General features: G+C 39.9%; 1 protein-coding gene across 5 annotated transcripts in view; it reads right to left on the bottom strand.

Moving 5' to 3' along the window:
• Nucleotides 1-274: 274 nt before the first annotated feature.
• efnb1 (ephrin-B1) overlaps nt 275-26,591 on the bottom strand; it is a 214,579-nt gene continuing 188,262 nt past the window's right edge. For 4 of the 5 annotated variants that reach the window (XM_043704783.1, XM_043704780.1, XM_043704781.1 and 1 more), the window contains exons 3-5: nt 12,057-12,149; nt 7,808-7,939; nt 275-3,329 (exon numbers count right to left, since the gene is read on the bottom strand). In XM_043704783.1, the coding sequence (XP_043560718.1) occupies nt 2,944-3,329; nt 7,808-7,939; nt 12,057-12,149 (611 nt within the window). In that variant the 3' untranslated portion in view covers nt 275-2,943. The remainder of the gene's footprint in view (nt 3,330-7,807; nt 7,940-12,056; nt 12,150-26,591) is intronic. The other variant, XM_043704782.1, reaches the window with a different exon arrangement.

A 26,591-nucleotide genomic window follows, 5' to 3' on the forward strand; every position in this document is an offset into this window, starting at 1 on the left:
TGAAACAGTCTTCCCATCAGCATGTCAACATCCTCACTACCTTGAGATAAATTCTGTGACATTTTCTTTAGTCTCAGTCAGAGCATGTCTTCAGGGGAAGTGGAAGGATGGCAAAGGAGGACTTTTGGCCTCTGCTTGGGAATCCACTAAGGTTTTCTTCCACTCTCATCATGTTTAATGCGTTTCAGATTTTAACATCTTGACTGGAAGTCCTATTGTTGCTGTTGCACAGCCAATTTTGTTCATGTCATTGATTGTTCAGTTTTCTTAATGCTTGAATATTAGTTTTTATTAAATGTTTGTGCTGTTGGATACTGCCAAATTTCTAAAATAAACAAGCATGTTAAAAGATTAAAACTGCAAGTTTAAGAGATTGAAATTAAAAGAGCAAATGTTAAAAATTGACTGCTGGTACGTCAGCATCTGAAAGGGATAAAATGGGATGTTTTATATAGCAGATCTCAGTCAACATTTTCCAATTGTATATGCCACAATAGACATTTGCTTGCAACGGATTGAAGTGAGAGCATCACTGGACAGAAGACAGGACATAAGCAACTGGGGGGTCAGCATGAATTTAAAGCATCAATATAAGTGCAATCAACTCAACCTCATCAGCAATATTTATCTCAGCTCCAAGTTCCTGCAATAGGCACTGCGAACAGCAAGTGAAAAGACTGAGAGCTGGAGGGAATCAATTTGCCTGGAATCACAACACAGGAAAGGAGTTGTGCTTTCATCAACACATTGAAAAGTTTTGTGGATACAGTTCTTTTATTACTTTGAAACCGAGGTATAAGGTCCCAGGCTGAAAAGAATGAGAACAGTGCTGTGATAAATAAAAGGAGTAATATTTCCTTTAGATTTTAAAAGGTTATGTCAATTTTAAAAGGGTAGGTTTTACTATTTAGTTTCCAAACAATTAATGGAAATATAACATATTGCAAAGGGGTCTTGAATCTATCAATTAAGGAGCAACGAGTGCACAGAAGATGTGACATTTGAAGCTTAACAGGAACGAAAGAAGAACATAGAGGATATAGTATTTCTAACCAAAGGAGAGAGAGTGCAAGAGTGAGAGAGAGCAAGAATGAGACAGAGCAAGAATGAGCACGAGAACACGAGCGAGAGAGAGAGAGAGAGAAAGAGAGAAACAGACAGAGATCAAAAAGGTTGCAACATGTTTGATGGACAAGTTGATATTTTATTTGTTTTTTTTTGTTGTATGACATTAAGCTCCCTCAACTGATGGGGGAATAGGAAGAAGAATAAATCAATTTCAAAGTGTGAAATTGAATAGCCCATTGAGTCATTCAACAGTGGTGCATCAGAAAGGCCTTTCAGTGAATAAGCTGAGTGTTATTAGCATCTTTCACTGGTGCTGCAGATGACTGCCAGAGCTGATCACGCCCTTGCTGGTAGGTGCACACCATCAAAACTCAAACTCATTTGACTAAAACTAAGGAAATAACTCCCATTCTGAATGAATTTTGCATAAAACCAGGACTGATAACGTTTTCCCCACCCCATGAGTTGAAGGCATTTTATATTGTTTTAAATATTTTAAACTCCCATCTATCTACAAGCTTTCAAGGCAATGAAGAACACACTTTCAAACCAGTCTGTAAGGCCAATGCCTGCCCATTATAACCTCTGCCAGCAGTTTTAGTATCAGCTGTTCACTCCTTTCAGGATAGTCTGTAAGCACATCTGGATCTTATGCCAAATGTATAGTATTATGGCCCTGCTACTACACCGGGAGAAATGAAAAACTTTCGTCCCCATCAAAATTGACCCCATCTCTTTGATTTATACTATTTCAAACAGGATGCCAAATCATATATTTGCTTTTCTTTTGTATTATCTTGGACTGAAATACTGAGTTGGGCTAGCTGGCCATTATTAACATTTACCACACTCCTATTAGATAATCATTCCTTGCATACCTCACCAGGCAAGCCCAGATCAACCAACACAATCCCCAACAAGGTATAAATCAAAGGCTGCATATTAACTAGACTAACCTTAAAACGACCAACTAGTAATCAATTGCACCCTGATTACCACAGACCATCTGAGCATTATTTTACTAACCTTGATTATATTCTTGTCAAAATATTTTCAAAAGGAACTGGGGGGGGTGAGGTGGAGGCTAGATTTGTACATAAACTAAGGATAGATTGTTGAGTATGTTTATAATTTACATAGATCACATTACAACAAAAATTATCTTTCAAATCAAGGATTGGGAAATGAGTAAGAGGGAGCGTAGTTGAAATGAGCAAGAAAAGTAAATGTGAAATGTCCTTCCCCCTGACCCAACCCAATCTGAGTTTTTGCGTTGCAAGTCTCATCCCCTGAGCAGTTGGAGTTCATAAAGTTTTGAAGCAGCCTCAAGATCTCTGTGCTACAGAGAACCAACTGCTTCATAATCCTCAGTCTTTTTAATTGTCTGTTTGGAGACGTCCCTAGTTTTGCTTTTCAACTGTGGCTTCTCCTCACAACTTAAATCTTAGAGGCTTTGATCTTCTCATTACTTTTCAAATCTTTCTTGCATTTGGAAAATGGAAGATAGAAGAGAGTGGAATTTGTTTTGAGCTCCTCCCTCTTTCAAGCCTTTTACTGAGGGAATGGCTTTACGGAAAAGAAAGAAAAGGTTGTGAATAGATCTGAGCCCATCACACTATAAATCTTCAGCCTCCTTGGTTGCAAAGAAAGTCATCTTCCAATTTTCTTTTTTTTTCTTTTTTTCTCTTTTTTCTCTTAAAACATAAGCTTGCTGAACTTAATACTGAAATCTTTCTTGCTGGCCACAGTCACAGTTTTATCCATACTCTCCCAAAGACACTTTGCATATGGGGAGTCTGTACATGTCAGGAGAAGATTTAGATATTATGAAAAAGGCCAGGTGAAAATTGGAATTCTCTCATATTTTCCTGGCCATCAAACTTTGTAGTAGATGTTTGCAGGACTCTGTGGAGGCATCTCCTGAACAATATACACTGGATGGCCGTAGTCACCACTAACTTTTTCATAGTGAGGACAATAATTGTTATCATTAGTCCTCAGCGGGATTATGATGTCACTGGGCTCCGAGCCACTATTTCCACTACACTTTGGGCTTGCCAGTGTGTTGAGAGAGAGGACGGCTGATCTCTGCTGGGAACTCTTCCTATGTCGCTTTCTAAACTTTATTAAGAGAACCACAAGGAAGATGATGATGAGGATAAAGATGATGCAGCCTGCTCCAATTGCAGCGAAGAGTGCCATTTTTGAGCCAAAGATTCCCTCATTCTTGTTCAACTTGTCTTTAATCTGACTGTCAGTAGCTGTTGAAAGAGAAGAGGGAAATGAGTGAGCTTTCAATACTTTAGTTCAACTCAAAAGTTTACATCAGTTTAATTACCATAAGATTAACAAAAAAAAAAGACCCAACTGTTCACTTGGGTTGGACCTCAGCGACATGGCAGATTCATAACTGCAAAGTTACAGGGTTGTTGACCTCAGCACACAACTGAACCATTTTGACACGGAGCAAGTTTAATCCTCTTTCAAACATTTTTTTTCTCTCTGTTTCCTGGATTTCCTCCACAACCTATGAGTGGTGGTACTTCATGAGCTCATCACTGAGTATCAGGGTAGAATGTTGCCTTTATGATACCAATGGGCCCAAAGTGATTTTCAACCGTGCCATGAGAGTGTAGCCGGCTTCAACCTGGTTCAGCACTCCAATTTTGCAAAACTGCACACAAAACAGCAACTCTGCTCACTGGACATTTATTAGATGGCATCTATTTTAAGCTGCTCCAAAAAGCAAGTAAAAACCCTAAGTATTAGGGTAGTAAAATTATTCTAACACAACTGAGTCAGTCAGATGTCAGGAAGAAGCATTAAATGTTGCCACGTAATTGCTGTGATGTAGGTACACAGCTGAATTTAAGCCACATCCTAATGTTGTGGAGATGAGAAAGAAAATTGCTCTACCATTTATCATGACTAAGCAATAGTCAAGCAGCAATAAAATTGCTTTTCCTTTATTCTTCCATAGGATGTGGCCTATCACTGACAAGGCCAGCATTTATTGTTCATCACTCAATGCTCTTGTGCGCTTGCTAGGTCAATTCAAAGGTAGTGGCATCCACATTTCTGTGAATTGGAGTCATATGGAGGTCAGCCAAGGTAGATTTCTTAGTGAACCAGTTACGTTTTTGTAATGATTGAATATAGTTCCATGTTCACAATTACTGAGACTAGCTTTCAGTTCCAGGTTTAACAATTAAAGTTACATTCCAACAGCTGGGATTTGAACTCGCTCCTGCAGAACATGAGCCTCTGGATTATTACTTCAGTGACATCACCATTACCCCACCATACTGGCAGTATGCCATCAAATTGCAACACACCCAAAAAGAACCTGAAGAATGATTTATTGAGTTCTCGTGGCAAAAGTCTGAGTCTATTTATTGCTATCAGAGGGGTTGTGGCACACATAACAAAGCTTAATTCAGCAGCAAAAAAAGTGAGTTGCAGTACAAGAGTGAAAAAAACCAAAAAACAAAATTATATGCAAAAAAGCTTGTGATTAGCAGCAGTTCTACATTAGCTCAATGTGAGACAGAAAGTCTAAGAAAAAGACACAGCAAGTATGAGACAAATAACACACAGACAATACTGATGATTAAGATCTTAATTAATTTAATTTTGTCTGGAAATTTTTCCTTTAGATTCTGTTATTACCACTGATTTGTTCAATACTAAGTAAGCAGGGCTCCATAGCATCAATACTTGGAACACTTGGTTGGTAAGGGAGCTTTCAATCCACAGCATTCCCCGCTCAATGAGATCCCAAGGGATAAAACTCTGTCAAGTCTGGCATTTTCACACTAATATCCTACTACTTTGAATCAAGTAAAAGAAATCAATCCTAAGTTTAACTCTATCAAATAGTTTTCATGGCACGGTTAAGTCTCAGAGCAGCACTGATGCTCAATCTATGTCGAACTAAGTAATCTCAACTGGGCTGCAGTTGGAATTCTACAGTTGGTCTTAATGCTCTTAGATGAGGGAAAGGTTTAAGCAACCTGAAATCAACCTGCAATTTAGCTCCTGGCCACAACTGTGGAACTCTTGATGAAATATACTAGTGATCTGTGGGTTGGGTAAGAATCAGTGTTGGCTATGAGGTTCCTGCACAATTTTAAATAAACTGAAAACATTTTCTGTACAGGCTCGCACACCAAGAACAGTGACATGGATAATAACACGCGATGATGATTCACTGAGCAATGATAGTCTTGATCCCAATGATGCGCATGATACTCTTGACCAGTTTAATCCATTGTTCCATCATCTGCTTTAGTGGTGGCTGAACTTTTAAATCACTGTGGGTCAGATTTGTATTCTATGGCTTGAGTGTTAAGAGTTACCAGGTTGGAGCACAGAGGGGATTGCCTGTTCCCTATGCAAACTCACTGACTTACTATTAAATTTGATAAAAAGAACAACTAGCAGATTCTGTAAGTGACAGCATTTCCCATCAGATGTTTGTTTCTGCACTCAGCCCAGGTTTTGCTTAATCTCCTGGTGATAAATATAAACATGTATATCCTAGTACCTACTTTCTGGAATACCTTTCTTAAACTCTTTTGCCTCTCCCCTTCCTGCAAAAATTTTCAAGGCCATCCTTTTGACCAAGTTTTCAGTTATCTGGTCAAACCTCCACCCTATGGCTTCACTAACTATTTTGAATTTGTTTCTCTTCCTTGAGAAGTTACCTTGAGACATTTTTCCACATTCAAGGCATTTTTTAAATGCATGCTATTATTGTTGTCATTGTGCTGAAGTGGCTTTTCTAAAACATGTTTCATTTTCTGTCTGATTGAAATATTAGCCTGACTCAGTTAACACGCTATGAAAGCAGGTTGAAACACCAGGTGAGGAATTGAGCACAAACTAAGCTGACATATCAGTGCAGTACTGAGGGAGCCCTGCACTGTCAGAGTTGTTGGCTTTTAGATGAAACAATCAACTGAAGCCTCATCTGTCAGTTAAGGTAGACAAAAAAAATGGCAAATTTTGAAATTTTCGCAATGCTCTGTCCAGCATTTATTAGTCAATAAATACCAATAAAAATAATTAACTGATTGTTGTGGTTCTGTTCGCCGAGCTGGGAATTTGTGTTGCAGACGTTTCGTCCCGTCTAGGTGACATCCTCAGTGCTTGGGAGCCTCCTGTGAAGCGCTTCTGTGATCTTTCCTCCGGCATCTGTAGTGGTTTGAATCTGCTGCTAACTGATTGTTCATCTTAATAACAAGGAATCCTGGTCACTACTCGGAATGCTTAAAAAATAGGGATGATCACTGCAGATGGATAAGGAGGTAAGCTGTGTGTGTTTTGGTGGAGACTGTTTAGGAGGTTTCAGCAAGGGGGATTTGGCTGGGGTTTGCAGCCATGTTCCATAGGACATAATGGGAGGTGAAACTCGGGGCAGGGGTCCTTCTATAAACACAAGGAGTCTGGAAAGCAGATACCCTCTCAAGCAGTGAAGGCCTGGCAGGCTTCAAACATGTCCGCCCATAGTGGCAGAAAGTGGGGCTAGGAGTGGGCAGAGGCCCTAAAGTGACCATTAATTGGTCAAAAATTGAGATAGAGTCAGAGGTGGTCAGGCGAGTAAGGCCCAGGAATGGCACCCACAGTAATATGCCAATTATATGTCTCTGCCCACTTGCTCCCTGGGTACCGTAAAATTAAATAATAAAAATATTAAAGAATATGCAAATAGTGTGGGAAAGTAGCACTGAGGTTGATGATCTGCTGTGATCCAGTAGAATGTCAGAGTAAGCTTGAGGGGTTGAATGGCCATAACCTGCTTCAATGTTCCTATACTCTGCCTATAACTCGAAATCAGAAGACAGAACAATTAACGTACTGTTTAGCATTAAATGATTCATCAGGGACATTTAATAAATGAAACAGATAGGTCTAGGAGATTGCTGTTGCCTAGTCTAATTCACTGTCTGTGAGATAGTGAAAGCTCATATTCTGAATTCAGACACTGGGGATGGGCACAAATCCAGCAAAGATCAATGGATTCTGAAATCTTGTTGAAAAGGAACAGAGAATGGCATTTACCTTTCACAATTATTGCCTTTTGAGTTCTCATCACAACTGGTATTTGAGATATTTTCTGTTTGTTGCATCAGAATAAAATTCCTTCTAACATCCCAAACCAATGTCAGCTTGTACACAGTACAGGCAAATGACAGTGAAACTTTCTCCCACTTTGCCCCAAAAGTGAACCACAACCCTGACTTAAAACGAATATTGCCTGAATCAGTATGTTAGATCTCTTCATTCCACGCATCGTCCTCTCTGAATGATACTAACAATTTAGCTTTGACTGCTGATAAAATAGGACCAACATTTTTCTTAGGCTTGTACTACCAGGAACTGGATTGAATGCCTAGGTTGATTTAAGTCAAATCAGTCATACCACAAGAGATATGTAGGCCAATTTTCTTGATTCTATTAACTATACCCACGGGAAATGCATACAAAGACCTTTGTACTTTTGATTTATACCACATACCATTTAGAACCATTGAAATTTATGATTGCAAAGATGGGCACAGCTCATAAGAGATTCTATTCCAGGAGCACAAAGTCAGAAGATTATTCCTTTTTTTTTTATCCTGTCAGTCTGAGTTACAAATAAACCCAGGATCCAGATCTCTGGAAACAACTTAACATCTTTACCTTCGGGAAGTAGGATCACGGAAAGACAGCCTACATGTTATATCTTCCTCACCTGTATTCCCAGGTTTCTCTTCTGAAGATGGCTCCTTCCAGAGGGAGATTACGCTCTTCACTGTGTTATCCTGGCCTTTACCTGGTGCTCTTGTAGGATGCTTTTCTTTCAGTGTTGGCCTTGTGTTTGGATCTGGATGGAAGGGAGATGGAAATTACTGACTGCACCAGGTGTCTGGCACTCCACTGTCAGGTTCAGTGCAGGGTTGTTGGTTAACATCAAGGGATCAATGTAAAGACTGAGGCAGCAGTCATATAGCAACAATGCTGGATTGCGCAGCAGTAGATTTTGATTCTGGCAATGTCAACAATGAGGAAGGGGGTACGAAATTTGAAAGGAATGTTTGATGATCCTTACAGGGCCTCATGTTCACACCTTTGTATATTAGTTAAGAAGTTGATTGATTGCATGAAAGAGTGGAACAGGGACAAGGATTCTGCCAAAATTTAAAAAAGATGATGTAAAGTCAATAATTTGGGATTTGATGATGAACAAGACTTCCATGAGAACCTGGGTTCCAAACTAGCCAGACTGTAAGCATGTATTAGTAATTTATAAAGTTTGTAACTTAACCAGTGCATTCTAATGTGAACATCCTTACCCCATACTTCAGTAAAAGCAATCTAACCTCCCTGGTCCAAACACACTTTTCTATCTTAGGAATTACCCTTCGATTCACAGCCTTTCTGCTGCTCTCCACAGCAGGTAGAACAATTGAAGTTCTTGTTGAAAAGTCTGGGCTATTTTCAAGGCTAGATTATGTGTTAATGTCATGTATAGCTCAATAGTCGAGGGATGTGAAATTCCAGATGGTCCAACGCTGAGCAGAATATAAGTTTCGTCTTTGAAGGTGGGAGAGGGTAATCACAGGGATGGTGGTAATAGGCTCATCACCAGTTGAATTTCTTTATGTGGCAGCAAGAGGATCATGAGTTCTCTGAATAGAAAAAGCAGTTTTTGACTGAGTACAGCACAAACAAGAACCAGCAAAATGGAGGTCAATAGGAAACCCACAGTGATAGAGGTCATAACTGACCCAAAATAAAATGCAGAATTCTATCTGTGTTGCAATCATCCAGTTCAAAATTAGGTTTGAATTTCTTGGTATGATTCCCTTCACCCAAACATCTTCAACTGTTTTATCAATGACCTTCACTTTACCATAATGTGGTGAGGAATGGGCTATTAATCGTCTGTGTAAAGTGTCCATCGCCAAAAAGATGGAAGAATCCATCGCCAGCCAACAATACCCAGCTTAGCTTGCAATATTTGTACTGGTCAAGCACCAAGTAATGAACATTGCTAGCAATGTTCAATCACCTCTTCCAAATCTTCAACTGCATCCTGAATCTATATATTGATAATCTAAGGGTAACAACTGAGTAGAGGCTCAACTCTAACTGTTGCATCAATGCCATGACTATAGAAGGAGCAAAGTCAGGGTACTCCATGGTGAGTAGTTCATCTCCTGACTCCTTAAAATTTCTCCATCATTTATTTAGTTCAAATCTAGGCGTTAGTGCACATCAGTCAGCTGGGTGGCAACAGCTGTGACAACATTCAATGAGCCCAATATCAGCCAGTACAATGAATAAAAGCAAAATGCCATAGATGCTGGAAATCTGAAATAAAAGCAGAATGCAGGAGAAACACAGCAGGTCTGACAGCATCTAGGGGCAAAGAAAAAGGGAGATAATGTTCCAAGTGCAGTATGCATCTTCTGCAGGACTGAAAGGAGCTGGTTTTCATCCTAGCGATGCAGGTGGGATGAAGAGCATTGTTGATGAGTGTGCCCACAGCAAAAGAGAAAGGCAGTGATAACAGCATTAAAGGAACGATAGATATATAAAATAGGTCTCAATGTTAGTTGCAAGAAGGAGAAAAAGTGGGTCCACTCTGCTAATGGCAAAGCCAACAAAACATAGTCATGGAAGAATGGAGGATTGTAAGAAAAATGGAAGACAGAGGTCATTCTCTGAAACTGTGGAATTCAATATTGAGAATGAGGCGCTATATATAGTCCAGGTGGAAAATCAGGTGTTGTCCCTCTAGCTTGCACTGAGTTTCATTGCAACAGCTCCACCCTCCCAGTTTTCACATTTAAAGGATTATCATCTCCCAGATCTGCCACCTCCAACAGAATGCTACTACTAAACATATCTTCCCCCTCCATATCAGCGTTCTACTGTCTGTGTTTCACAGAGATAAATCCCTCCATATCACCCTGATCCACTCTTCCATTACTCCCATCAATTCCTCACTCCCCATGATACCTCCCCATGCAAGTGCAGAATTTGCAACTCTTTTCCATTCACCTCCTTTCTGCTCACCTTCTAGTACACCTCCAAGTACACCTTCTAGGTAAAGGAATTTTTTACTTGTACTTCTTTCACTTTAGTCCATTGTATTCACTGCCTCACAATGCAATCTCTTTACACTGTAGATCCCAAACACAGACCTGCTGAATGCTTTACAAAACAGCTCAACTCTAGCTTCAAGAAGACCCAATTTTCCAGTTGCTTGTCATTTCAGATAAATCACCTTGCTCCCACACTAACCTTCCCATTCTTGGTCTGTTAGAGTTCTAATATTTTGTTTGTATCGTCCAGTTTAAGTTAGCTTTCTTGCTTGATTGTCACTGATTTCAAGGGATTCAATATCTATCCATGTTACTGCCAGTGCCAATGCACAGATTATTTGTGGAATGCACTGCAGAAACTCACTGGGTTCAACAGCATTTCCTCGCCATGTGCCACCTGAGACCATAAAGGATTAAGCAGCAATGTCACATTGGGACTGGTGAAGGTCGGACAGCGCCTTGGCTGGAGCATCACAAACATTCAGCATTATTTTGGAACTATGTCAGAACATTCTGCAAATGTTACATTTTCTACTTAGAGATTATTTCCTTCAAAATGTATCCCTGTTTCTGTGCACGTTCTCTTCATATAAATAGACTGGATCAGCAATATTCAGGGTGATACTCCAGTAACAACCAGAGTCTTCCTTATTTGCTTTCAAAAATTTACTTACCCATTATCACCCCCACCCTCAAACTTAATTTAAGGGGGAAGGGAAAGGAACATGTATTTAGCCAGGGTTACAGTAGGTGTGTTACAATTAGCCATGATACCCTTAGGTGAAGGAAGATAAAATTAGGCAGGGTTCCAGATTCTGTAATTGGTATCCAACAATCCCTGCTAGAAAATGAATGGAGTTTTGAGCAAAGTGCGAGACAGTAGCTTGTAGCCATGGAACTACATCACAACAAGGGGCACTGCCTTCAGAGAAGCGAATCCAAAATGTGCTTGCAAATCATTCCCCAAGGACAGTGAGGAGCCACTTCAATTTGCATTCTCATTTATTTTGTTTTGTATCTGAATATCATCAGCATTTCACTAACAGAAATACTATGAATATTGGCATAGCTAGGTCACAAACTGAGATCGTACAAAGTTCTCTCAGAGACTGGCACATTATGGGAGTAATGAAGGTGGGCATTCTGGCAGGCAATACAAATTATTGAAATGGTACTTTAAAAAGTAGGCACACAGATTAGATGTATAGTACAACGATGTACAGATATCGAGACAAATTCACAGTTACAGACAGGCAGAGGCACAAACAAAAATATGCCGATACCATACCATAGAAAGATGAGAAAGACAGGCAGATGTACAAGACATCTGTACATCTACATGTGTGGACAGACAATGTGCATTGGACTGCTCAGACAAAAAAAAAATCAGTTGCACCTAGATGGTTAGACAAGAAAAAAAAATCAAACAAATAAATATATTGTACGCAGCATAAACAGGACATCAGAAATTTGACTCATACATATAGATATGTCAACAGAACTGTAGTAACACTAAAGCACTGATTCAACAATTCTTCTGTACAGTTCTATGTACAGAATAATATTGTGTTTTTGGCAATTCTAAGTTTCTGTACAAAACAAAACTCAATGTTCAGCTTTAGGATTCTGCCCAAACTATACCATGTGGGTGGGTTGGGCTTGTAGATGGCAGAAAGGGCTCAGGTATTCCTCCTTGTTTAGCAACCATTCCCTGGGACACCAACTGTTCAGTTTACAGAGGCATTTCACAATGTACCAAAGGCAAAACTGATACCACAGATTGGGACCGAAGAGCTAAGTTGACCTGCTGTAGCAACAGCATGCAGCTGTGTTTTCGGGTATGCAGTTCTATAATGTCCTGCTGTGTTAGGACAGTGGTTCACTACTTACCTTGCCCAACTTTCATAATTATCTTCATGGATCGAGTTCTGCATACTCCACCATTTCTGTTCTCCAACCCTTCGAATGAGCCATTGGAAGTAGCTGCAAGAAAGAAAGAGCTCAGCATTATTGTCCCCTTCAGAAATTAGACAATCAAAACTAACTTCTCTAGGAGATGAAAGAGAATAACCTTGAAAGTACTTTTCATTTAGTGAATTACTCTGAAATGTATTGAAATGTTATATAGGCAAAAAACTGTAATTCAAAGTTTGTGAGAAGATTTGTAGCTCGGGTGCTCGTTGCTGTGGTTCTGTTCGCCGAGCTGGAAGTTTTTGTTGCAAACGTTTCGTCCCCTGTCTAGGTGACATCCTCAGTGCTTGGGAGCCTCCTGTGAAGCGCTTCTGCGGTGTTTCCTCCGGCATTTATAGTGGCATGTCCCTACCGCTTCCAGTTGTCAGTTTCAGCTGTCCACTACAGCGGACAGCTGAAACTGACAACCGGAAGCGGCAGGGACATGCCACTATAAATGCCGGAGGAAACACCACAGAAGCGCTTCACAGGAGGCTCCCAAGCACTGAGGATGTCACCTAGACAGGGGACGAAACGTTTGCAACAAAAACTTCCAGCTCGAATAGAACCACAGCAAGAAACTGTAATTTGGCAGCAACTTTATTCAAACCACAATGAGGTAAATGAGCATTCAATATAGAATGCAATAATGTTAGGGCCTGAACTCTCCCATGCCTGAGCCCCCAACCCCACACACCAGGCCTTGTTATCACAGTCTGCCATTACATACTTCCTATTGTCAGCCACTAACAGTCTTCATTAATAGTTATATACTCTCCCAGCTACATCATTATCCACTCCTTTGTCTATCCAACTGTCTTCTCTCTCTTTGGGCTCTATCCCCAAAGATCATTCACTCCTTACCCTTGTGCCGCCACCCTATGTTCTGCATATCAACTGACACTTTCCCAGTTACCATCAGTTCCAAGGAAGGATCACTAGACCCAAAACGTTAACTTTGATTTCTCTTCACAAATCCTCCCAGATCTGTGGAGCTTTTCCAGTAACTTCCGTTTTTCCATCTGATTTACAACATCCACAGTTCTTTCAACTTTGAGATAAATGAGCAGTTGATCCACTTTCTAGAGTTACAGGTTGAGGGAACAACGTAGGGTAAATATTCTTCAGAAAAAAATAATGAACTAATAGGTGAAGGGCACCTCAGAAATTGTATTTACTCATCTTAGTCTCTTCTTCATTCATGATATTTAAACACCACAGTCCAAGATTTGACATAAAACTCCTCTAATTTCCTTACAGAGGGAATTCATCAAATACATATGCTTTATAATCACCAATAACAAACCACAAACAAAGACTAGCAATTGATATTTTTTCTTAGTTCCTGTTAATCCGATTTGCACAAAAACCTGATTTTGGCATCACCTAAACACTGTTTCTTGATTTGCAACCTTACATTTTCAATACTAGTGCCCTATTTTGTGGACTTTGGCTTGTTTCTCAAGTGTGGTTTGATTTTTGCCTCAGTTCAAGAGGCATTTTCCATGTCAATAGGTCATTGTTGCTAACTGTCAGTGATAAAATTGTGCACAGTCTGAAGTATGGTTAAGATGGGTTTCATCTTTAAGCACTGGAGGGGTTAATGAGGGGCAAATTAAGTGAATAAAGCAAAAACTGAGAGATGGTGAGAGGTGAGAGAACAGAAATATAGTTAAAAAGCATGTATGTGCAAAAAAAAACCATGATTGAAGTGATGTTAAATTTGCTAACCTGCATCATTGCCACCAGCAATTATTAAATTCTGTTCTAAATACATAAACGTGTTTGGAGTGTTAATTAGAAGTTGAAGAGCTTTGTGTCAGCTGTGGGATTTATGTAGGTATAGTATTTTTTTGGAACTGGCACATTGGACCTTGCAAAATGAACGTATAATTTATAAAGCAATAAAGAAAAATTATCATCTCCTAAAATGAAGGAGTAAGAAAGACTTATTTTATCACCCAAAACTACATAGTTAGTTTTTCTGGTTGTTTGAGGGATGCATGAATGTTTAGTCTAACACTTTTCACATTCAATATTGAATTTTAAAATTTTCCTACACCTTCACCATCCCAACCATCATTTAAAAGAATAAACTTCTATTCAAATCTCAATGCCATATTTTGTGAAACAAGACGAGCAGTTGGTTCAGGGTTATTAAGCTGTTCATTGATTGATTAATTTATCATGTGTACTAACGTACAGTGAAAAGCTTTGTTCTCGAGCAGTACAAGCAGATCATAGTGAGCAAAGATGTATAATGTTGTAAAAAGACTCAGAGGCATACAGGTTACATTAAGATCATAAGACACAGCAGCAGAAATTAAGCCACTCAGCCCATTGAGTCTGCTCCACCATTAAATCATGGCTGTTTCTTGATCTCATTTTCCCACTTTCTCCCCATAACTTGACAACGAAGAACCTGTCTATCTATCCCATTCTTAAAATATACTCAATAACCCGGCCTCCACAGCCTTCTGTGCCAGTGAATTCCATAGATTCACCACTCCCTGGCTGAAGTAGTTTCTCCTTATCTCTGTTCTAAAACGTCTTCCCTTTATACTCATGCTGTCTCCTCGGATCCTAGTCTCTCTAACAATGGAAACATCTTCCCAACATCCACTCTGTCCAGGCCATTCAATATTCTCTAAATTTCAATTAGATCCCCCAGGGCCAGTACATCCTCCCTGAGATATGGGGCTGAAAACTGCGCACAACACTCCAAAAGTACTCTGAGCAGAGCCTTATAAAGCCTCAGAAGTATATTCCTGCTTTTATATTCAAGTTCTCTCAAAATAAAATGCTAACATTGCATTTGCCTTCCTAACTACTGACTCAACCTGCAAGTTTACCCTTCAGCAAATCCTGGACTAGAAACTCTCAAGTCTCTTTGCACTTCAGACTTCTGAATTTTCTCCCCATTTAGAAAATAGTCCATGCTTCTACTCTTCTTGCCAAAGTGCATGACCTTACACTTTCCCACACTGTACTCCATCTGCCACTTCTTTGCCCACTCTAACCTGTCCAAATCCTTCTGCAGCCTCCCCACCTCCTCAATATTGCTTGTCCTTCTACCTATCTTTTTATCATCTGCAAACTTAGCCAGAATGCCTTCAGTTCCTTCATCTGGATCATTAATGTATAAAGTGAAAGGTTGTGGTCCCAACACTGGGCCTTGTGGAACAGCACTTATCACTGGCTGCAGGCCTGAGAAGGACTTTTATTCCCACTCTTTTCTTTCTTCCAGACAGCCAAGCTTCTATCCACGCTAGCACCTTGCCCCTGACACCATGGGCCCTTAGCTTATTCAGCAGCCTCCGCGTGGCACCTGTCAAAGGCCTTTTTGAAACCCAGATAAATAACATCCATTCACTCTCTTTGGTTTAATTTGCTCATTACCTCCTCAGAGTTCTAGCAGATTTGTCAGGCATGACCTCTCCTTGATGAAACCATGCTGACTTTGCCCCATGTTACCATACACTTCCAAGTATTCATAAATCTTATCCTTCACAATGGATTCCAAAATCGTACCCATATCCGAGTAGAGGTGAATTCATCTGTAATTTCCCATCTTATGCCTTACTCCCTCTTTAAACAAGTCAGTGACATTCCTCTGGGACCCTCCCTGATTCAAGTGATCCCTGAAAGATCACCACTAATTCCTCCACTATCTTTTCTGCTATCTTCTTTAGAACTCTGGTGTTTAGTTCATCTGGTCTAGGTGATTTATGCACCTTCAGGCCATTCAGTTTTTCTCGCACTTTTTCCTTGGTGTTGGCCACCATACCCAGCTCTGCCCCCTCACTCTCTTGAATTTTTGGGATATTACTTGTGTCTTCCACCATGAAGACTGATGCAAAGTAATTATTCAATTCCTCAGCCATTTCCTTGTTCCCTACTACTATTTCTCCAGCATCATTTTCCAGCAGTCCAATGTCATCTTTTGCCCTTTATATATCTAAAGCAACTCTTGCAGTCTTCCTTTATATTACTGGCGAGCTTACCCTCTTCTGCTGCCTTTTTTTTTGTTGCCCTTTGTTGGTCTTTGTAAACTTCCTAATTCTCTAGTGTCCCACTGCCCTTTGCCACACTAAATGCTTTCTCTTTTGCTTTTATGCTATCCCTATTCCCTACTCAGCCATGTTTGCCTCATCCTCCCTTCCCATGCTTCTTCTTACTCAGGATAAATCTCTGCTATGCCTCCTGAATTACTCCCAGAAACTCCTGTCATTACTGTTCCACTGCCTTTGCTGCTAGGCTCCTCTCCCAGTCAAATCTACCCAACTCCTCCCTCGTGTGCCTGCAGTTGCCTTTATCCCGCTGTAATATCTCTGATTCTATCTTCTCCCTTTCAAATTGCAGAGTAAATTCAATTATATTATGATCATTGCCTCCTAAGGGTTCCTTCACCTTAAGCTCCCTTATCAAGTCTGCCTCATTGCGCAACACTAAACCCAGTATTGCCTGTTCGCTAGTGGGCTCCACCACAAGGTGCTCCAAAAAGCCATCTTGTAGACATGTCACATTCCACAGGGCATGCATAGGCGAGATCAAAGTTAGCAAGATCAGCATTATGAGGTTAGAGGGTCCATTCATCAGTCTAATAACGCTGGGAAGAATTTGTTCCTGAACCTGCTGGTGCATGTTCAGACTTCTGTATCTTTTGCCTGATGCGGTGCGATGGGTCTTTGAAGATGTTGGCAGCCTTTCCGCGGCAATGTGCAGTGTAAATGGAAGTCTATGGATGGAAGGTTGCCTTCAGTGAGGACCTGGGTTATGCACACAACCTTTTTTCATTTCCTACAATTCTGGGCACAGCAGTTTCCATACCAGGCCATTATGCACCTGGATAGAATGCTTTCAATGGCGCATCTGTAGAAGTTGGTGAGGGTCCTGAAGGACCTGACGCCAAATTTCCTGAGCCACCTGAGGAAGAAGGTGCATTATTGCACCTTCTTGGCCATTGCATTCACGTGGGAAGTCCAGGAAAGATTGTCAGTTATAGTCACACTGAGGAACTCTCAACCTCTATTGGATTAATGTAAATGGGGCATGTTCTCCTCCTTTCTTTCTGATCAGTTCTTTAGTTTTGCCAACATTAAGAGATAGATGTTCTCATTGCATCATGTCACCAATCCCTCTACTTCCCTCCTGTAATTTGACTCCTCATTGTTAGATATCCATCCTACTACAGTGGTGTCATTCATTTGGATGTTGGCAATACCGTCATGAGTGTACAGGAAGTAGGGGGTGGAGGACACATCCTTGGGGAGCTCCAGTGTTGAGCATTATTGTGGAGGAAGTGTAGATACCTATCTTGACTGATCATGGTCTGTGGGTCAGGAAGCTGAGGATCCACTTGCAGAGGGCAGAGCCAAGACCAAGGTCACAGAGTTTTGAGATTAGTCTGGAGGGGATAATAGTGGTGAAGGCAGAGCTGTGGTCAATCAGCCAAAGTCTGACATAGGTGTCCTTGTTGTCTAGCTATTCCAGGGATAATTGCAGGGCTAGGAATGGCATCCGCTTTGGACTGGTTATGTCAGTAGGCAAATTGTAGGGGATCGAGGCAGGCTGGGAGACTGGAGTTGATGTGCATACTTAGTAGTATCAGATATTGCATTTAATTTTGATGAACATAGCTACATGTGATTTGTTGGATAAGTGGAGGATGACAGAGAGTAGTAAACCTACCCCTGTTAATAGGTCACTTGGTGCCACTTCAGACAAATGGAGCAGATGATTTTTTTAATTTGGTAAAATGTGTGGAAAGACTGATAAAGATATTTCAACTTGCTATAGATGTGGTGATTGATTCAGTACGATGTGAACCTGGAAGGATTTGGAACATAATCTTACACTTTCAGCAGAGTGTCAGCCTCTGGCAGCAGAATCTGATAGCTCTAGAAGGGAAAAATTAAATCAGTGACAGGAGTTAGGGCAAACCCTGGGAGGGTTGATGGATGGTTTGATGAGACTAATTTTATACAGGCAACCAGACACACTTGGGCTGATATATTGCAGTTGTTACAAATGGCAATTGTCACTGGTAGCCATCGCTCAGTCAGATATAAATACCCTAAATGGATAAGAAGAGCACTACATTAAACAACAATGGGAGAAGGTCTCCCGATGGCTAGCTGAATGAGATGTCACTGTGGAAATAAAAGAGTGGAGAAGACTTACACCTGAGTAAATCTGCAAATAATCTTACCATCCAGAAAGGGAACTCTGCTAGTGGTTCACAGACAGCCAAGTTTTCTCCAAATTATTAAGGCAAATGTTCTTACATACTAGTATAGATAATACTAATCCATAGGAAACCCTGGCTAAAAAGCAATGACTCAAGGATTTATTCACTACATTTGTGTATCCTTGATAGCACATTTCAAACATTTGTCACCATCCCCCGCTGGCATATCAAGTATCAGTAAGTTAGGAAAGGTTTACCATGAAATACCAAATTGCACTCGGCTTTGTCATTTTTGACAAGCACAGGTATTATAGCCCCACAGAGTGTTTTGCAGATTTGGGATGCCTGACATTGAAACATTTTGAGAAATGTCAATATCTCCAGCAAGGAGCAAACAAATGAAATGTTTTGGCTGCAGTATGTGCAATTGCATTATCCATCTCTCCTACATTGCAATAATGCCTCAACAGAAAATCTTCAAAGGGTGAATTATTCAGAGATGCCACCAATTAGAAAGGCTAGCTTCAAGAACTGTCCACAATATAAGAATCAACACAAAAAGATAACTTCTGATCAGAAAGAGAGGAACAATTCAAATTTGTTTACCACCTTCAAAGTAAAAGATAACTTGGCAAACTGAGGTCCATGGATGATTACCTAGGCCTAGGTTAAATACAAGCTCCTCCAAATGGAAAATAGCCTCAGTAGAACACAATTTAAGGTTTTGATATTAAATGGCTTTATCTGCTTGACAGAATCATTGGGGAGATATATTATTTTCTGATTAAATGTATTATTTACAGATTGGATGTCAGAAATTAAGGAGGAACTGTATTGTTGGAAGATGGAATTCTGGGTCACCCTGCTGTAATGATTCAGGAAACCCAACTGGACAGGAACATCATTTGTTGTTGAATACCAAGACAGAGCCACTATTCTCGGTGTACAAAGACTAGTCCCAGCTGAGGACAAGTTCTGTAAACCCATTCCTGGGTCTGCTTTACAGATTTTTTTCAAATCAGCCTATTCAGGGATGTTATGACCTCTGGAGTAGATGGAATTTGAACCCAACCCACTGGTTCCGAAGTAGGGACACTACCACTGTCACAAGAACCCCTCAGTCTAATTTTTTTTAAAGAAGTGTCACATTTACGCTGGTAGGATTTGAACCTATGTCCCCAGACCATCAACTTGGAGTTCCAGAACACTCACTCAATGATATTACCCCTGCACCAACATCTCCACCAGGTATGCTTTATCTTATTTTCTAACCAAACTGTTCAGGGATGTTATGACATGTCTGAAACAGGTAGGACTTGAACCCAGGTCTCCTGCACCAGAATGGGGTCACTACCACTACAGCACAGGAGCCCTGCATCTATGTGTGTTTATATTTTATATATAAAAATAAAATACACACACAGAGACTTTTTTGTTTTTATCTATTAACTACCATGAGTAATCACCAGTGTAATTAATTAGACATTTACATACAAAGTCCATTACACACCATCAAAAGTGAAAAAGGAGTAGGCAGAGCAGGAAGGGGCTAAATCAAAATGGAATTGGAGGGGAAAATAAAGCACTGTATCCTCACCTCTCTCTTTGGGATCTGCTTTATATTATTTTCTAACCAATCTGCTCAGAGACGTTCACATACACCTCTGAAGCAGGTGAACATTAACCCCGACTCACTGTCTAGAACAGTGTCACAAGAACCCTCATGGAGTCTGCTTTTTTATGTAATCAACCTAGTTAGAGAGGTTATTAAACACCTCTGAAGCATGTGGGACTTGAACTCAAGCCACTTGACTCAAAAGGTAGTGGCACTACCGCTGCATCAGAAGAGTCCTCTGGGGTCTGCTTTATTTTTCTTTATTATAGTCGATAGTATTATAACAGACAAATGAGTGACTTTCCCACTACCAAAATCACTGTGACCTTTTGTTTTACTTTTTCTTTTTAAATACCACGTAGTCAACCATGTTACCAATTTAAAAATTATGAAGCAAGCACATTGCCATTAACGGGCTTTGCTTGTAAATATTGAAGTTTAACCCATTGTTCTAATCAAGATATTCAGAAATGTTGTCACACAACTCTGAGTAGGTGGGATTTGACCTCAGGCCTCCCAGTTCAGGAGCAGGGACACTACCACTGCACCACAAGAGGCCCCTTTGTCAATCTGTTCAGACACATTACAACACACCTCAGGAGCAGGTGGGACTAGAACCCAGGCTTCTTGACTCATAAGTAAAGAAACTACCACTGTCCTACATAAAGGGCTCAGATGATGAGTTCCAGGCGGGCAGGTCATTATCTGTTGCCATAAGAGCACATACTCACTAAGTTCCACAAGGAGACTAATTTGTGATTCCCGTGCGTGATAAAGGGGTGATCACACTCACTGAGAAGAACATTAGGTATATGAGACACAAGCAATAAAGTTTATTAAGTGAGAACAGAGATGAAAGGTAAAGTGCTGTTGCAGTTGTTGATTTGTATCATTATTACTCATTATTAAATACATAACTATGTTTGCAAGTTTGTTTGGAGATTGAAAATACTGCTATCCTTTGCAAATGCAAATTCTTTATAAACTTGAGGGGTGACCTTATCGAGGTTTATAAAATCATGAAGGGCATAGATAGGGTAAATAGGCAAAGTGGGGTAAGTCCAAAACTAGAGGGCATAGGTTTAGGGTGAGAGGGGAAAGATATAAGAGAGACCTAAGGGGCAACCTTTTCATGCAGAGGGGTGTGTGTGTGTGTGTGTGTGTGTGTGTGCGCGCTGCCAGAGGAAGTGGTGGAGGCGAGTACAATTGCAACATTTAAAAGGCATCTGGATGGGTATATAAAGGGTTTGGAGGGATATGGGGCAGGTAGGACTTGATTGGGTTGGGATATCTGGTCGGCATAGACAAGTTGAACTGAAGGGTCTGTTTTCGCACTGTACATCTTTATAACTCTAAAAGGCAAGATAGGTTTTAATCATGTAGGGTTTGGTGTTCAGGAGAACAGCAAATTTGATTAAATTTAAACAATTATTTCATTATTTATGCCTTTTGTGCCTTTTATTGGGGCTTTTTTTTACATACTTATGCACCTTAATCCATTAGCTTAATCATTGGAGCACTTACTTGGCTAAAACAACAGTCAAGTGATTAGACCATGTGGCTTTCAAATTGAAATTTACACTTAGCAAAGGAAACAAAAGGATACAAAATAGGCAGAAGTAAAACTCTACACAGAAAACGTATCCCCCCAAAATTGAAAGAGAGTTAATGTTCATCAGCTACCAATGCAGAATCTGTTTATATTCCTCCTACTGAAGCACAATAACAGTTTTTGCTGCCTATTCAGGACTGGTTATGCATTCAACATTCATTAATATCATTTCAGGAAGGATGCCAAGCTGACCAAGGCTATCTATTTGTTTCTTTGCTTTCTGGACTAGATTCAAATGTAATGCTGGTTTGAATTATGGATCAGCTTGATATGCCTAGGTCTGATGAAGACTACATTTGGTTCTTTTATACACACTCTGCCAAAACTGTTTTCACTTCAACTATCAAGCTGGCAAAAGATCACAAATAATGTTCGACTTTGTGGCATTCCCAACAGCACACAAAGTCCTATGTCCAAATTGCCTACTTTGAGATTTGTCTAACAGTCAAGACTCATCACAATGCCTCCTGCTGTAACTCCTTTCTTCTTATAACCTCTAATAAGTGGTATGCCTTAATCTCCCTTGGTATCTTCCTTTCTCCCATAATGACAGGCTTTTAAATTCCAAGCATTTCCTCCCCCAAAAGTTTTGAGAGTATATTACAGGAGCTCAGCGTATCAACTATAAAGTTGCCAGATTCACTGCCCAATCTGTACTCAGTTAGTAAACCAGGTAGAACATTATGTAGCCAGACCAGGTGCAAGTTGACACACCTCGTCTGCATACAATACACTCAACCTCAGCACAGCATATTATACTCTGCAGATCAGTACACTCAAGATTTCTTTGTATGGAAGTTGGAAGCCAGCACTGTTTAAGCAGAAAGAAGTTACTGCCAAGAAGTTTTGATCTTCAGCTAATTAATTCAGTAATTCTGACAGACTAAGTCAGATTCCTAAGAACCATGAGGTTAAACTGCTGATTAAAAATTTACAACACATTAAGCTTCCATTTAACCAGGAGTGCAGTACTGCTTTAACAAAATAATCACTTGAATTAAATACCATAAAGATGCATCTGAAAATATTTATGCCTGTTGAAATTTATGTTCTGAGTATCTTGTTAAAAGCATTTTTGATAATATGTCACTGTGAGCATTTTTATTTCAGTACATGCATTTACAGAGGGATAGCTTCCTTTTCTTTCACAATTTTGTGTTAAATTCATTCAAGTGATGTGGGTGTCACTGACAAAGCCAGCATTCATTTCCAATCTACTGTAATCAGTGTAATGAAGATGCACCAAAGTGCTGTTAGATAGGGAGTTCCAGCACTATTTTCCTCCTCAATGATGAAGCAATGCAGTTTATTTCTAAGACTGGATGTAAAAATGATTTGGAGGGAAATTTGCTGATGGTCGTGGTGCTGGTGGTGCAATACATCTGCTGCCCTTATTCTTCTAGATGGTACAGGATATGGATTTGTAAGGCAATATCAAAGAAGCCTTGACAAGTCGCTGCAATGCATCGTGCAGTTGCCATGGTTTGCTGGCAAACAAGGATATAAGATGATGGATGGGATGCTATAATCAGGAGGGTTGCTTTACCCTTGTATGAGCTGCATTAATCCAGGTAAATGAAGAATATTTCATCAAATTCCTGGCTTGCATCTTGTAGGTGTTAGACAGACGTGGAGATGTCAGAAGACAGATCACCCATCACAGAACATCTTGACCTGTTCTTGTCACCATATTATTTATGTAGTTGGATTAATTTCTGGCCACTGCTGAGTCCTAGGATGTTCAAAATGAGCAATTCAACAATGGTGATCCACTGGAAGTCAATAGGAGGTGGATAGATTTATTTTATTACAGATGGTCATTGCCTGATACTTAAATGGACAGTAACATTCACACATATAGAAGTCCAAGCATGAGTGCTCGCTGTGATGTTTTGCAGCATAGGCTGGTTGATTAGCTGAGGAATCATGGATGGAAAAAACATGCAAGCATCAGTGAATATCCCCATTTTTGACCTTATAATAGAGAGGTTTTCATTGAAGCAGCTGAAGACAATCAAGGTAAGGACGTACCCTGAAGCAAATTCTGCAACAATTTTATATTGTTTCCAGTCCTTCAAAGCAGGCCTCGGGGAATTTTCAGCTTGTATCAGGCATAAAGTAGAGCTCTCCGCTCAGTGAATTAATGATTAATAAAGTTTGCAGTTCAGTTTCAGCACACCTACTAACAGTCAAGCAGAGAAAAGAATAAATCCCCATTCATAATTTTCTTTTGAAATTGAACAATACCAACCCAAAAAAATACTATTATTTGGAGTGCAAATGTTTCAGGCTGCTGGATAAATTCGTATTGACCATACGCAACTAGGTGCAAAATTCACTTACTTTCTGAAAGTGAGTCACTAGAGGAAAGACAGTTAAATTGCTAATGTTATTCTTGCTGGCCCATTATGGCTGCTGGGCCAGCAATAAAAGTATTCATAAGTTTTAAAACAAATATTAAAGAAACTTTGATGGAAAATAGTGATTGCTGCTATGGAAACCAGGCTTGCATGAGATTCTGAATAAACCAGGCATTATGTCTAAAGGAAAAGTAATTAAGAAAATTTAGCTGGTGTAACCTATCTAGAAAGAGACCTAACAATTCTCCATTTTATGCATATCCTAATCAAAATAATTGGCTGAGGGCTTAGGGTAAATGCAAATTGGCTTTACATCATACAGCAAATATAATTTTGTAGGCAGGTGCCTCGCCATTTCTTGAACTAACCCTAACCCAATCCACAAATTGATGTATTTATGCGACAAGAATTATGAATAGAACAATCAGAGGCTGCACCTTGCAAGTTGTCGTCACTCACCAGGTCATCCGTAATGCCCTAAAGCATTGAGATTCATCGAGCTTTCCACTCAGCCTCATTTATGCCCCTGGAATGCTTTTCCTGTTTTCTCAGCTCTCCCAAGATATCAAATGAGTGCTGAGGAACAGAAGGTGTCTAATCCTAATGAGTATGGGACAGCTTTGATGGATCAACTGGTCTTCTCCTTCCCAGAACTTTCACATATTTGCACACAGAATATTGATCACCAATGACTCCAGCTAAATGTGTGAACACTTACTAGACTTGACTATTTCAATGCTCCCCTGGCTAGCTTTCTACTTACACCCTTCATTAACTGGAGTTCTACAAGACTCTACTGCTTATCTCCTATACCCATTATCTTTGTATCTGCTAAGCTGCATTTATTCCTGATCCATTAAAGTCTCCCCTCTAAAATTCTCATCCTTGATATCAAATCGCTCTGTAGCTTTGCCCTCCCTATCTCTGTAATTTCTGCCTTAAAAAAACTCTGTGATTTGTGTGGTCTTCCAATTCTGCATTGATTTTGCCACCAATTTTGATTTCTTCAGCACCGGCAACAGTGCTAAGCTGTATAATCTGAAATTTCCACCTCAAACAGCTCCACAGATCTCTCTCTTCATTTAAGATTCCTCTGAAAATCTGTTTTGGACAAAGCCAAATATTACAAAATGTAACCAAAAGCAATGTCAAATACTATTTGATAACACTAATTTGAAATGTCTTGGAATGTTATACTGTGTTAAAAGTGCTATTTAAATGCAAGTTATTGTTGGCATGGTTCAAGGTTGGATAATCTATGTTACTTCACTGATGAAACAAATCAGCCAATAATGCAATCTAAGCTTACTCACCAGGAATGACCACCTGGACTGCTTATATCCATAAAACATTACTCTAAGAGGTATTAGCTTTACAGAGAATCAGCAAATTGGTATAGGAAGATGATCAAACTATTCTCAAAAATATTGGTATAAATCCTGGAATCTTTCGTAATAAAAAAATCAGAATTTGGTGATTTCACCACAAGTGAATGCTCTGATTATGGAGAGCTGGAGCAAAGCATCATAAACAAGGCAACTTGTTTTTCTATCATTCATGGGAAGTAATCAAATCATAGAGCAGGATCTCCAAACGTAGCAAATTTCGATGCAATAAAAATAAATCAGTCTTTCTAGACAAGTGGTCCTGTTCCATTTGATGTTTGAGGCAACAATTTCTGTTCATACAGGATGATTTCAGATTTGTATTTGCTCACTGGAATTTTACTACATAGAGCTGCACAGAGCATTGTTGAGTGACTAAACAAATCAGTTTAAACATTCCAACTCACTGAGTGTAGACAGCAGTGTGCCTAATTTATCAACTACAGGCCTGTTGATACTTGTGCTGCAAGGGCTCCTTTGTGTTTCTTTCCTTTCCCTCCCTTTAACAATCTATAGACCTGCTAGTGTCTCCAGCATGCTTTCTGAGCAAGGGCCAAGTAATATTTAATGTGAACTGTTGATTAGGGGAGGTTAAATATTTAAGGAGAAAAATAGTCAACTGAGCCATCACCTAATTCAACACATTAAATACACAGTAGCTGAAGAGGTAGCAAGGCTTATCATGCTTAATTTATATTCAGAACTGTAAATAAATTGTAGGTGCAAGAGTTCCTGTTCCTGAGCCATCTCCTGAGCTGTCAACTCTTACCAGAAACATTACAAGGGTGAAAAGCAACAAGCTGCATCTGTCACATTGGCCGCATGTGTTTACTAAGTGGCATTAATTTTGTGTTCTTTCTGTTATGAAACAATGCGTTTCTCTTCCTCTCCTAAAACTTTCTATAGCTGTGGGGCTTGGATACATCCTCTTGCATTCCATTGCTACAGAACGGGACTTGTATTCTGAATATAGGGTCAGTTCAACTTATAGACAGTACTCAATTTATCGTGCACCAGCAGGACAGTGGAAAGATAATTAATAAGAAGTCTTGTGCACATAAGATTGAAATCTGATGTGGGGAAAGCAGAATCAAAGCAAGAGTGAGAAAAAAGGCTCAGGCTGGTAGAGTAGGTAAGGGGAGCAAGTCAAATAGGAGGACAAAGTGAGGACTGCAGATGCTGGAGATCAGAGCTGAAATGTGTTGCTGAAAAAGCGCAGCAGGTCAGGCAGCATCCAGGGAGCAGGAGATTCGATGTTTCGGGCATGAGCCCTTCTTCAGGAATGAGGAAAGTGTGTCCAGCAGGCTAAGATA

This window comes from Chiloscyllium plagiosum, chromosome 15 (genome assembly GCF_004010195.1).
Source record: "Chiloscyllium plagiosum isolate BGI_BamShark_2017 chromosome 15, ASM401019v2, whole genome shotgun sequence".
NCBI classification, from domain to species: Eukaryota; Metazoa; Chordata; class Chondrichthyes; order Orectolobiformes; family Hemiscylliidae; genus Chiloscyllium; species Chiloscyllium plagiosum.